Genomic DNA, 14544 nt, shown 5'->3' with positions numbered 1-14544 from the left:
ATTCCCATTTCATTTAAAACTCCGTTTGCCTGTGGCTATTCTTCCCTGCACCGTGGAGGAAGGTCTGCACCTCCGGGGTGCACTCCTGTCCGCTTTAGGCAACAAGGCTACCTGTTACGGACCCATTTTTCCTTCAAAAGACCCTGTAGGAGCAAGGACTGTGGTGTTTCTAGTCCTGCCAGCCGCTGTAAAGAGGCGACCCTTCTAGTTCTTGTAATATTCTCATTCCCTCAAAAAAATTTTCTATCCAAGATATGTGTCTACTGGAGTCCAAATACCTGCCATTCCTGTCTCCTCCCCCAGTCTCATGGCCCTGCATAGCCATGCATAACAGATGCCTAAACAGTGTGGATAACCTATCTTTGTTCAGAGCTGAGCTGGTAAAACACTGATATCCCCTACATTTGGCCAAAGTTCAGTAGGACAAAGCCAGCATTCCGTGCTGCACCTGTCATCCTTCTCAAGATGCGGACATGTTGTCTCTGGCTCTCAGAATTAGGTATCAGAGCCAAGAATATGTAGGTCAGGAAGGCACCTTTGTCCCATTTATTCCCTAATTGGCACAGAACCAGTTCCCTAATTAACTGGGTGTAGCAAAGGGCCCTGATTGGCCCGGCATATAACCTTAAGGTCTTAGCTTCAATTTTCTCAAGCAGGGGTCTCAGCTGTGTCTCTGCTCACACAACAATAATAGTTATCAGTTCATAGTTTCTGGCCAGTGTTTTTCCTTAGAGTGATTATATAACCAAGCAAGGAAAGGGACCTCCTCCCCCGACCTAGGGCAACATCGTGCAAACTGTGGAGTCCCCGGTTAGGTCTACACTGTGCAGCCCGGAATACGCAGGAAGTCCCGCCCCTAGAAGCCCCACAGAAAGACTGTAACTGCTGATAGAGGGACAAGTCTCTGCTGAGTCAGAGAGGCGCAGCGGCTCCGCGAGTGAGCAGTGGCGCACAGTCGTCCCTCGCCACTTCGCGCTTCGACTTTCGCGGCTTCACTCTCCCGTGGTTTTTTCAAATATGTTCATGAAAAAGCTGATCAAAAGAAGATGGCAGCGGGCAGGACCTGAGGGAGGGTGAGTGTGTGAGAGAGTGTGAGTGGACGTGAAGGTGGACGACCAAACCTGAGCAGTGCAGAGACGAGGAGCAGAGGTTCCTGTGCTGTGGACGGAGCAGCCAGCTACCGTGGTGAGCGGCCCTTCAGGGCGCTTCCCCCTGTACCGTGGGGAGGTCCCACCATTGTGGAAGATCCCAGGTCTTCCCTGGGAGGAGGCAGTGGGAGCGGCTAGGGCCCAGCAACCTGAGCCACCAGTGTACCTGGCACCATCCCCCACAGTAGCAGCCCGATCAGAGTCCAGATATACCCCCAACAACAGAGGCTGGGGAGCAGACATCCATCCCCAGGCAACAGAAGAACACGCCAGCAGCTGAGACCCATCCCCAAAAACTACAGCAAAGGCTGAGCAGGAGTTGAGCCCCACGGGGCAGCAGCACTCCCCAGCCACCAGCAGCGGGACCTGGGGCTCCACAGAGGCCTGTTCAACCCAGCTCCCCACAAGAGCAGGCAGGGAGTGCAGCTCCAGCAGGGCCTGAGCTATACAACTACAGGTGGCACCAGAGACCAGCTGGGAACACAACTCCAGAGGGGCCCATGTGATCCAGCAGCAGCACCTACCAGGACACACCAATACCAGCCGCCAGTAGTCAATCCTCCAGGATCCACAGCAGGCAAGAGGTGACACACAACAGAATAGTCTGGGAGGCACAATAGCCTTATTTGATATGCAGTGAGCTGCCTACACATCCAAACATCCCTCACCAGGTCTAGAGCTACCAGACAGCTAAAATGGGGAGACAAAGAAACAACACCCAAAGGAAACAAAAAGAGGAATCACCAGAAAAGGAACTACAGGAAATAAAAGAAAACAACTTATCAGATAAAGAATTCAAAGCAATGATTTTAAGGGTGCGCAAACAATTTGATGAGAACTACAAGAAACCTAAGAATTATGAAGAGCTCACTGGGAATTACTTTGGCTTAAAAAAAAAAAAAGAGAGATATAAGCAATGCATAAAGAGGTAGAAGCTATGCATAAAATTCAAGAGGAAATAAAGAATTACATAGCTGTTACAAAAAATACCTCAGAAGGGATCAATAGTAGATTAGAATAAGCTGGAGACCAAATCAGCAACTTAGAAGACAAGGTAGAGAAAAACACCCAAGTAGAGCAGCAAATAGAAAAAAAGTTTAAAAAGCAGGAGGAGAGTTTAAGGGAACTGTGGGACAATACAAAATGTAACAATATTCGCATTATCGGGATACCGGAAGGAGAAGAATTAGAGAAAGGAATAGAGAACCTATTTGAAGACATAATGACAAAAAACTTCCCTAAACTGCTGAAGGAAAAAGTCCCACCAGTCCAGGAAACACAGAGAGTCCCAAGCAAGATGAACCCCAGAAGACCCACAGCTAGACACATCATAAAAATAGCAAACATTAAAGGCAAAGAAAGAATCTTAAAGGAAGCAAGAGAGAGACAGAAAGTTTCCTACAAGAAAGCTCCCATTGGACTGTCAGCTGATTTCTCAATAGAAACACTGCAGGCCAGAAGGGAGGGGCATGAAGTGTACAAAGTAATGCAAGGCAAGGGTCTGAATCCAATACTGCTCTATCCAGCAAGGCTAACATTCAAAACTGAAGGAGAAATAAAGAGCTTCACGGATTAAAAAAAAAAAAAAAGCTAAAGGAATTTACCACCACCAAACCAGCACTGCAAGAAATGCTGAAGGGACTGGTTGTAAGAGGAAGAAACAGAGAGAGAAAGAGAGAGGAGAGAGAGAGAGGAACACAGGCATAAAATTAAAATGGCAACTAATAACTATCTATCAGTAGCCTTAAGTGTAAATGGCTTAAATGCTCCAATCAAAAGACACAGGGCAGCTGATTGCATAAGAAAACATGACCCATATATGTGCTGTCTACAAGAGACCCACCTCACAACAAAAGATTCACACAGGATGAAAGTGAAGGGATGAAAAAAAATTTTTCCAAGCAACTGGAAATGAAAAAAAGTTAGTGTAGCAATACTCATACCTGACAAGATAGACTTCAAAACAAGAGCCATAATAAGAGACAGACAAGGTCACTACATAATAGTATACACACCAAATACACGAGCACCAAAATATATTTAAAAACTTCTGGAGGACTTCAAGGGAGAGATCAATAGCAACACGATCATAGTGGGTGACTTTAACACACCACTGACACTGCTGGATAGATCTTCTAGACAAAAATTAACAAGGACCTGAAGTCCTTACAAGATGAACTAGATCAGTTGGACTTCAGTGATATTTACAGAACATTTCACCCCAAAGCTTCAGTATTCACATTCTTCTCAAGTGTACATGGGACATTCTCAAAGATAGACCACATGGTAGGACACAAAGAAAATCTCTACAAATTCAAAAAGATTGAAATCATATTAAGCATCCTCTCAGATCATAGTGGCATGAAACTAGAACTCAATTACAACAAAAACATTCAAACCCTTGGAGGCTAAATAGCATGTTATAAACAATAAATGGGTTACCAAGGAGATCAAGTAAGAAATTTAAATCTTCCTGGAAACCAATGAAAATGAACACACAACACAAACTCTATGGGGCACAGCGAAAGCAGTCCTGAGAGGGAAGGTCATAGCACTACAGGCTACCTTAAGAAACTAGAAAAATTCCTAATTGACTTTCTAACCCTACAACTTAAAGAACTAGAAAGTAAACAAAAAGAAAAACCCAGAGCTGGTAGGAGGAAGGAAATAGTAAAGGTTAGAGCAGAAATAAACAACATAAAGACTCAAAAATATAATTCAAAAGATCAATGAAACAAAAAGCTGGTTCTTTGAAAAGATAAACAAAACTGATGGACTTTTAGCCAGACTCACTAAAAAACAAAAACAGCCTGGTACTGGCACAAGAACAGGCAGATAGATCAATGGAACAGAACAGAGAACCCAGATATTGACCCACGACAATACGCTCAATTAATATTTGACAAAGGTGGCAAGAGCATACAGTGGAGTCAAGACAGTCTCTTCAATAAATGGTGTTGGGAAAATTGGACAGCTACTTGCAAAAACATGAAGCTAGACCACCAACTTACACCACACACAAGAATAAACTCAAAATGGATGAAAGACTTAAATGTAACTTGTGAATCCATAAAAATTCTAGAAGAAAATGTAGGCAACAAAATTTTAGGCATCATACACAGCAGAATTTTCACTGATACATCACCTAAGGCAACAGAAACAAAGGAAAAAATAAACACATGGGACTACATCAAACTAAAAAGCTTCTGCACAGCAAAAGAAACAACCATCAAAATGGAAAGGCAACCCACTATATGGGAGACCATAATTGGCAATCATGCATCAGATAAGGGGTTAATTTCTAAAATATATAGAGTACTCATACAACTCAACAAAAGGAAGACAAAGAACCCAACTTTAAAAATGGGCAGAGGCAAAAAAATTACGATACCTAGGAATAAACTTAACCAAAGAAGTAAAGGACCTATTTGCAGAAAACTACAGGTCATTGAAAAAAGAAATAGAGGAAGATATAAAAAAGTGGAAGCACATACCCTGTTCATGGATTGGAAGAATTAACATAATTAAAATGTCCATACTACCCAAAGCAATCTATAGATTCAATGCAATCCCCATCAAAATACCAACGACATATTTCATAGAACTAGAACAAATACTTCAAAAGTTCATATGGAACCAAAAAAGACCCCGAATAGCCACAGCAATCTTGAAAAAGAAGAACAAAGTAGGTGGGATCACAATACCAGATATCAGGTTATACTACAAAGCGACTGTAACCAAAACAGCCTGGTACTGGCACAAGAACAGGCATATAGACCAGTGGAACAGAACTGAAAACCCAGAAATGGACCCAAGGCAATATGCTCAATTAATATTTGACAAAGGCGGCAAGAGCATACAGTGGGGTAAAGACAGCCTCTTTAATAAATGGTGTTGGGAAAATTGGACAGCTACATGCAAAAAAATGAAACTAGACCATCAACTTACACCATACACAAAAATAAACTCAAAATGGATAAAAGACTTAAATGTGACCCGTGAATCCATAAAAATTCTAGAAGAAAATGTAGGCAGCAAAATTTCGGACATCATACGGAGCAGAATTTTCACTGATACATCACCTAAGGCAACAGAAATAAAGGAGAAAATGAACACATGGGACTACATCAAACTAAAAAGCTTCTGCACAGCAAAAGAAACAATCATCAAAATGGAAAGGCAACCCACTGTATGGGAGAACATCATTGCCAATGATATATCAGATAAGGGGTTAATTTCCAATATATATAGTGTGCTCATACAACTCCACAAAAGGAAGACAAAGAACCCAATTAAAAAATGGGCAGAGGAGCTGAATAGACACCTCTCCAAACAGGACATACAAATGGCCAAGAGACATATGAAGAAATGCTCAACATCACTAATCATCAGAGAGATGCAAATTAAAACAACAATGAGGTATCACCTCACACCTGTCAGAATGGCCACCATCAACAACTCATCAAACAACAAGTGTTGGCGAGGGTGTGGAGAAAAGGGGACTCTAATACACTGCTGGTGGGAATGCAGACTGGTGCAGCCGCTATGGAAAACAATATGGTGCTACCTCAAAAAATTAAAAATTGAACTTCCATTTGACCCAGTGATCCCACTGCTGGGAATATACCCTAAGAAGCCTGAAACACCAATCAGAAAGAATATATGTACCCCCATGTTCATAGCAGCACTATTTACAATAGCTAAGATCTGGAAACAGCCCAAGTGTCCACCAGTAGATGAATGGATAAAAAAGCTGTGGTACATATACACAATGGAGTACTATGCAGCGGTAAGAAAGAAAGATCTCTTATCCTTTGAGATGACATGGAGGGACCTGGAAAGTATTATCCTAAGTGAAACAAGCCAAGCAGAAAAAGACAAATACCACATGATCTCACTTATATACGGAATATAATGAACATAACAGTCTGAGGAATACAGTAGACCCAGACACATGGAAGTAGGGCACAGACTGACATCCCTCAGAAGAGGGGATGGGGGTGGGGGGGGTGGGAAGAGATAAACCACAGAACTTATATGCATGTATGCATGACCAATGGACATGGACAACTAAGCTGGGGACAGGGTGGAGGGGGGGTAGGGTGGGGGGTGCCAATGGGGTAAAAAGGTAAAATATCTGTAACAAAAAAATAAATAAAAATTCATATTAAAAAAATAAAATAAAAAATAATAAAGTATATAAGGTGAAGAGAGGGTTGCTAATAAAGAGCCAACTTTTAAAAATTAAAAAATAAATAAATAAATAAATAAAAATGGGCAGAGGACCTAAATGAGACCTTTCCAAACAGGACATACAAATGGTCAAGTGACATAGGAAAAAATGCTCAACATCACTAATCATGGGAGAGATGAAAATTAAAACAACTATGAGATATCACTTCAGACCTGTCAGAATGGCCGCCATCAACAAATCATCAAACAACAAGTGCTGACGAGGGTGTGGAGAAAAGGGGACTCTAGTACACTGCTGGGGGGAATGTAGACTGGCGCAGCCACTATGGAAAATAATATGGTGTTACCTCAAAAAGTTAAAAATTGAACTGCCATTTGACCCTAAGAAGCCTGAAACACCAATCATAAAGAATATATGTACCCCTATGTTCATAGCAGCACTATTTACAATAAATAAGATCTGGAAACAGCCCAAGTGGCCATCAGTAGATGAGTGAATAAAAAAGCTGTGGTACATGTACACAATGGAGTACTATGCAGCTGTAAGAAAGAAAGATCTCTTTTCCTTTGAGATGACATGGAGGGACCTGAAGAGTATTATGCTAAGCGACACAAGCCAAGCAGAGAAAAACAAATATCACATGATCTCACTTATTTGTGTAATATAATGAACTAAAAAACACTGATGAGCAAAATTGGCCCAGAGACATAGAGGTAGGGTGCAGACTGACAGACCTCAGAAGAGGGGATGTTGGAGGGAAAAGAGATGAACCACAGAACTTACATGCATGTAGCATAACCAGTAGTCACAGACAGCAAAGCTGGGGATGGGGCGTGGGGGATGGGAAAGAGGATGTCAATGGGGGAAAAAGGAGAAATGTCTGTAACAAAATCAAATTAATAAAAATAATTTTAAAAAATAAAAAAAGTTGATCGAGACAGTGAAAATGATACTGCACGCACTTGGTTGTCTGAGTCAACTATACACCCCAGTATTACAATTAAAATTAAAATGACTGTTACTATAGACTGTAAACCGATTTGAGCACCCTGGGAATCCTTCAATGGCAGGTGCAACCCCTAGAGTCTGTAACGGATTAACTGCGATAAACGAGGGGTGACTGTAAACTTACTCTTTTAGCAGTCCTGTCTATGGACAGATGGACTGGTGATTACATGTAGTGGGTCTCCGTGTGTTGTGTGTGGGTGGGGCTCCCAAAAGCCATTACCCTTCTGGTCATCCCACATTCTCTCATCTGTCTCGGTTTCTCTCCCAGCCATCTGAAACCACGGGCGTGTCTCAGAGCACTGAATGGCCAGCCCCTGTGGGTGCATCCCTGGATGAACCAGTTAGTTAATTGCAAGTAAGATGAAGGTCCCTATGAGGCCTCTTCACACCTTGGGCTTCAACCCCAACACGTTTGCAAGGCCCCTACTCATGTAAGGACATTTGAGACTCAAATCGGAGGGAGAAACTGCCTCTTTCCTTGGGACCCTAGGCCAGACATCCTTCATGTCTGTCAAGAACATACCTTACTTATTCCAATCGCCTAATCCCTCATGCCACTGCTCCCCCTTTATTCCTGGAGGAAACTACCACATGCATGAAGAGTTAACTGACCGGGAAAAACCTGCTGTGTTCCTGTGTTACCATCAAAAGGAAAGCAGGTGAGTCAGCAGTCTGAGTCATGGTGCCAGAAAGATGTTACCGGAGATCTGCTCGAGTCAGTGGTGGCTTTCCCCTCCTTAGCTCTTGTCACGCTCATGAGAAAGAATTCAAACTAGCGACAGAAAGTCGTGTGGAAGCAAAGCAAATGCATGTATTAAGGAAGAAAATAAAGTGAATTTATTAGAGAAGCAAAGCAATATATTAAGGAATAGACTTGGCATAAAGCACAAACAGGCAACTCAGCTAGTCTGCGCGCCCTGTCTAGAGGGGTTCAAGGGTTTTATACTTTTTTTCCCCCATAGGTTTCAAGGTTCTCCTGCCAGGTAGACTAGATTTCAAGGTTCCCTTGTTACACTGTTGTGGGACTTGGAGACTGGAAAGATGAACTAAACCCTTACCTGTGCCGGTGTCCTCAGGCAGTTAGAAGCAGACACACATACATGTAGATAAATTACTGCAATTTACTCAGCATGGAAATATAGAAGAATACACAACAATAAACAAGAAAACCAATTTTCCTACAGAATCTTGGCTGCACTGGTATTCTTTTTAATCTTTAGTATGAGCCAATTGATAACGCAAAGTCGCTTCAATTTTTATTTTTAAACTTTTGAGCAAAGATGAACACTTGTTCCCTCCTTTGTTCACTCACAATGTTTCCCCTCGTGTTTTGTCATCAGTTTATTAAAGTCCTGGTGTTTCCCCGTCGTCTTTTGTTCTTCTCCACTGTAGCTCTCTCAAGGTGAACTCGGAGGAGAGGAAGCTGGAATCGAAACTGGGCTTGTAGCTGTGTTTATTAGTTGGCCTTTCTTCCAGATTTTTACAGAAAGACTTAAAAGAAATGACTGATGTCTTCATGTATAAACTGCACCTTTCTCTGCAATAATTGGCACAGATCAAAGGAAGGGGGAGGTTCTGTGCAAAGGGATCGACTGATAACCGCCACTCGTTTCTTTCACCTCGTGAAGCAACGTACACGTTAGAAAGATCACACACAAGGTTTACTTTCCCCGATAGGCAGCTGGCTCCAGGTCGGCAGCGAGGTGGGGGAGGCTTTATCTTCGGGGGGATGGAATGGATGAAAAGAGCTGTCTTTTTGTTCTCAGGAATGAAGTGCAGTATCTTGGAGCGGGGTGGCGGGGGCTGCGATATTTGTTTTTTCTTAAGTGGTTATAATTAAAGCCTTCCACCCAATGGCTCAGTCAACCAGAAAAGGTTAATCTGTGAAGTTCTGTGTGTTTTCACATCACAAATAAGCCCTGTCGCCTTCGCTGTGGAAAAGCCGAGCTCCCCGGCGGCATCTTGTGGGAAGTAAGTCACCCTACAACTTGGACACTTGGTTTTATGATTCAGTGAAATCGCTTCCTCCCCCCTTGCCAGTGTCTCCTGCTAAAGATTGAGGGGTGGTGTGACGAATGATGTCGGCTGTGGTGTATGTGCATAACAATGTACACGGGGGCCATCAATGTGTACACCTCCCAGAGCTGTGTCCCAAACCAAGTAGCTATAGTGAGTGATTCTTGATTTAAGGAGTCTGGGGACGATTTAAAGTTACTCGTTCAATTAAGCACTCATTTGGTGCTTTACATTTTTGTCTTCCAGGCAGAAACAAGTTACCCACTCAGCATTTTCACCTGAATTGGGCGTGGATCTCCTTTGAAAAGGAGTATTACCTGATCAACGAGGAATCCAAATTTCTGGACGTCGTTCTGAAACGTAGAGGTTACTTGGGAGAGACTTCATTTATAAGTAAGTTCAATGTGCACTTCTGTCACGAAATCCCAGTTTTCTAGCAAACGTTCAAAACTATGATGATTAAAATATTTTTAGTCACCGCCCTGGTTTTAAAGCTCGAGGAGACGTTGACATTTAAATGTCCTTGCACTCCTCAAGAAACACGCCTCACATTTGTGTCAAGGCTAACTCGCCAGGACAAAATCTGTAAAACTAGGGCTTATGAACAAAAATATATACCTCCTCAAACCTGCATAAGACCTTTCTCTGTCAGTAATTGCCCATAAACAAAGCAGACTAGCACCACTCGCACAGGAGATACTATGTGTTCATTATAAAAAGGGAATCCTTATTTTTTACCCATCTTGGAGGTTCTAGCACAAACGTAGCTTAAAGAATCTACAGTGGAACCACAGCGGGGCCGAGGCAGAACAGACCCAGGAACCGCTCGACACCCACAGTGGCACACTCTCCCGGGGGGCCCCTCCCCAGGCACCCACCTCAGGGGATCCGAACAGGGCCGACTCTGCACGGCTCAACCAAGGAATGCAGGAAGAGTTCACAGGGCAAGCCTAGTCGTTCGACAGAAACGAAACCAAAAGCGTGCCTGTGTGGTTCTGTGAAGGTATCGGCACCCGAGACGGGACCGCGGAAAGGGACAAAGACTTCAAGGGCAAAGCGCAGAAGCAAGTGCAGTTCAACCCAGGCCAGACGCGGGCCACGTGGAGAGTCCACGTCCTGAGCGACGAGGAGCACGAGCAGTCGGAGACCTTCCAGGTGGTGCTCTCGGGCCCCGTGCTGGCCGCCCTGGAGGCCCCTGCCGTCACCACGGTGGAGATCATCGACCCAGGAGACGGTAAGGCGGCCACGGCCTTGCTACTGTGGGTTGGGCTTTTATGACAAAATACTGTATCAAGAAAGTTTAAATTTAATGTCTGGGTTTTTCTATAGAGAAAACTTTCGATAGTCTCAGATAGGCTGATAGAAGAGGGAACACAAAAATGAATTTATTGAATTGAGAGAGACAAAGGGAGAGGGAGAGAGATGGAAACATCGATGAGAGAGAACATCTATTGGCCGCCTCCTGCACACCCCCCACTGGGGATCGGGCCCACGACCTGGGCATGTGCCATGACCGGGAGTCGAATCGGTGACCTCTTGGTGCAGGGTCGATGCTCAACCACTGAGCCACACCAGCCGGGCAGGAAAATATATCTTTTCAAGTAAATGAACTATAAACGAACATAGGATTATCGACATGTTCTTACTCTTCCTGTAATTTTATCCTTTAGAAAAACAGGGTTCATCTCATTTTGCTTAAACTAACTCATTACTTTGTAAAGTGTTTTAATTGTCTTAAAAAAGATCTTCTAAACAGATCGTTTAAGAATTAGACGATTTTTTTTTTTCATTGATTTGTTCCCCCATATTTCAGTTAATTATTCAAGTTTCCTTCATCCCTTCACCAGTCAAAATGTTTCATTTGGCTACTTGGTTCCAGGTTTGCTACATAGTATCCGCTCCACCCTGCAGCCCTGGTGTTTGCATCTGCTCTGGTTGCTAACAGCTTACCTCTTCCTGGCTGGTGTTGGGAGCAGTGAGCCTCCCGGCTGTGGTGTGTAACCTGACCTTTCCCCTCCGCTGTACCTCTGCAGCCTCGGCTCGTCTGGGTGCAGTCAGGGGGAGGCACAAAGGCTGAATGGGTTTGGAAGGCTGGCATTATAACAGGCTTGGAAAGACTCTTCCAAAGCTGAAATCCTGTCAGCAGGCAGACCTGACTTTCTTTTCACTGCCAGCTACTTCGTTTCATCAGGCAGAAAGCTCTTAAATGTTCTGTGAAGATACAATCTACCGAGTGCATGAAATGGAGACGCCTGTGGAAATCTCTGGTGACGAGACGGAGGTGATGAAAGTGAGCTCTGGCTCTGTGGCTTCACCGAATGTCTGCCTTTATTAAACAGGCAGTTCGGTTATGGTTACAATGTTCGTTAAGGGGCGGTTAGCGTTTAATTGCATTAATTGTGTCTGCGTTAGCTAGGAGTAAATAATTAAATGTTCTTCCGGACCTGCGTGTCGGGTATGTGTGAACACAGCAGAGGTTCTTCTCTGGGCAGTGAATGCATGCACACGGGCTCACTCATTGGAGTTTATTTAAAGCCATTTCTTGATATTTTATTTTCCAATTGATATACTCACCATACTTTACTCTAGGGGATAAGACCCATGAACACATCTGTGCCTTCCTATTTCTCAGCCCTGAGCAGCACCCTGTACCCATAATAGGTTTGAGAGGTTGGATATTAAAAACAAAACACACACACACACACACACACATTCCTTACAAGCTACCAAGTAAGACTTTTCCATAACTTTATTTCATGCTTGGACTATCTACATTGTCTTAGAATGTTCTAGATGAAGGCCAGGGCTCTTTGTTCTAGGCCGTGACCATTCCTCTGACAACTCACGTGTTGCGTGATACTGCTATGTTCCATGCCTTGTTGAAACCATCCGTCTTGAAGTTACAAGACCTGGGTTTGAGTCCCAACTCTACCACCTTGTGGTACGACCTCAGCCAACTCAAGCAGCTTTTGTTTCCCGTCCTGACGCACGAAATAAGAGAAAGGCTTCTCATGCGGCAGCCCCCTTACGAAAGGTTCTCGAAAACGTAAAGCACAGGCACATATTGTTCTTAGTTCTAATATCACAAATGCGATGTTACATTTTAAGAGATTAAATAATTCTTCTAATGGACGCAAATGATTACCCTCTCAGTTATCGCAAAATTTTGAGTTTCTTTCTACACTGTCTTGTAAGTCTTCATGTGTAAATGCACCAGCCCCAGGAACCACTATGCCCATAGTGCTCTCTCTCTCTCTCTCTCTCTCTCTCTGGTATTAATTCCAGTACATTTTATGAGATTTTTTTAAATGCATGCATTAAAACTGTATCCGGCTCACCCCTGTGCTGGGTACAGCGCTACGTCTTAGGAATACAAAGGTGAGATGCCATCGTTTCCGTCCAAGGGCACGTGGCCTGCTGGGCAAGGGACCCTGTGAAGAAATGACTGCGGTGAACTGTGACACAGCACAACCTAGTGCGAGCAGAGTGTCACGGGAGCAAGAAGACGCAATAATCAACTTCAGGCTGGGAACTGTTTGTTTGTTTTTAATCCTCACCCGAGGACATCTTTCCATTTTTTGTTCAGATAGAGCGGGAGGGACAGAGAGGAAGAGAAAGAGAGAGAGAAACATCGACGTGAAGGGACACATCGAGTGGCTGCCACCCACACGACCAACCAGGGCCGGGGACAAACTGCAACCGAGGTACGTGCCCTTAGTGGAAACCGAACCCGGGTCTCTCTGGACCGCAGGCTGACGCTCCAACCGCTGAGCCAAACCGGCCAGGGCTGGGAACTGTTTTAATTGACTTGCCAGTTTATATAACTAGATGCACGTATGTACATACCTGCCCCAGTACTTCCCTTACCCGTGACGGGCATCGGCAGTGATGACTGAACTCTCCGAGCCTGTACTGTGGGCCAGATGCTGTGTTTCCACATTAGACACACTCTCTCCTGCTCCTTTTGCCTCACTCCCTTGTCCGCATAGGTGCCGTTTTAGGTGTTTCACCTGATGCTCTAGGGTGCCCTCAAGTCCACATGTGACAAGTTTTAGAACATTTGGTTCCCACGGTTCAGACTAAAAGAATTAACAAACACTCTCTACACATACACAGAATCCTATACATCCATGCATATGTCTAATAGTCTTACATGTTCTAACTATACTCCTATAATGCTCTCTGTCTATCCCTTTTATTGTTTAAATTACATAGTTAGGATTTAGGTAAAGATTTTAAATGACTGTTTTCTTCAATACATAAGTATCTGTATTCAGTACGTAAGTATCTATTTTCCTCAATACCTAAGTATCTGTGTTTTATTTTATTTCATACATAAGTATCTATACATTCACTGTAAAAATCATAACACACTTAGGTGCTTGGTTGTTCAGCCTGAGGTAACACTCGGCGTCCTCACACATGCTCTGGGGTAGCTCTCCGGCCTCGGGGTGTTGGGGACCACGGCTCCTCAAAGAGCGGCCCAGCCGTATGTGCGGACACACAGCCCCCCTCGAAGGCAGACACTGACGGGAGCCGGCGCCCCTCAGGCCTCACCCTGACTCCCGGGGTGGCCGTGGACAGAGTGGAGCCCCATCTCCTGCCATCCTGACGCCCCCCAGCCAGAGAGGGTCCGTCCAAGCCCACGCCCACTGTCAGAGGGGCTGGGACGCCCACGTCTGTGTCTGGAACAGATGAGGCCTGAGAAGGGGCTTTTCCTACGACTCAGAGAAACACGGTGGGTCAGGAGGGAACGGACAGTTCTGCCGTGATCGTATCAACTTCCTAGACAACTGGGGTTCGTCCTTTCTTGAGTAAATCCACAAATTCAGTAGCATTAATTAGAGGCCGTGGTACAAAGAGAAACACTAGAATAAAAGGAGAGCAGATTGGTGAGCAGAGAGGTTAACGTCTCTGGGTCACACCCTCCGGATGTGTCTCCTGGGTTGACACCCGTGGAAACTCCGCTCCTTGTGGTCATGGCGTTGGCCTTCCTCCTGTGCCCTCCTGACTCCCGTGGCCACCCGCCCTGTTTCCGGTGGATTCCACAGTCTGCCTCCTTCACAGGTGCGCACAGGTGCGCTCCAGCCGGGAGGGATTTTCAAGGGCAGGACGTGTCTGACACATTTTCTGCACGAGGAACCCGAGAAAGGGAGCAATCCTTTTGTCTCCGCCCAA

The 14544-nt window shown here is 44.4% G+C and overlaps 1 protein-coding gene across 1 annotated transcript in view; it reads left to right on the top strand.

The window, feature by feature from the left end:
* Positions 1-14544, top strand: part of FREM2 (FRAS1 related extracellular matrix 2) — a 261505-nt gene that overhangs the window by 121630 nt on the left and 125331 nt on the right. Inside the window, exons 3-4 of the mRNA XM_036250166.1 lie at positions 9613-9759; positions 10370-10600. Coding sequence (XP_036106059.1) covers positions 9613-9759; positions 10370-10600 — 378 coding nt within the window. The remainder of the gene's footprint in view (positions 1-9612; positions 9760-10369; positions 10601-14544) is intronic.

This window comes from Molossus molossus, unplaced genomic scaffold (genome assembly GCF_014108415.1).
Source record: "Molossus molossus isolate mMolMol1 unplaced genomic scaffold, mMolMol1.p scaffold_m16_p_9, whole genome shotgun sequence".
NCBI lineage: Eukaryota > Metazoa > Chordata > Mammalia > Chiroptera > Molossidae > Molossus > Molossus molossus.
The sequence above is the reverse complement of the archived record's forward strand: the minus strand, read 5'-3'. Positions and strand labels throughout refer to the sequence as shown.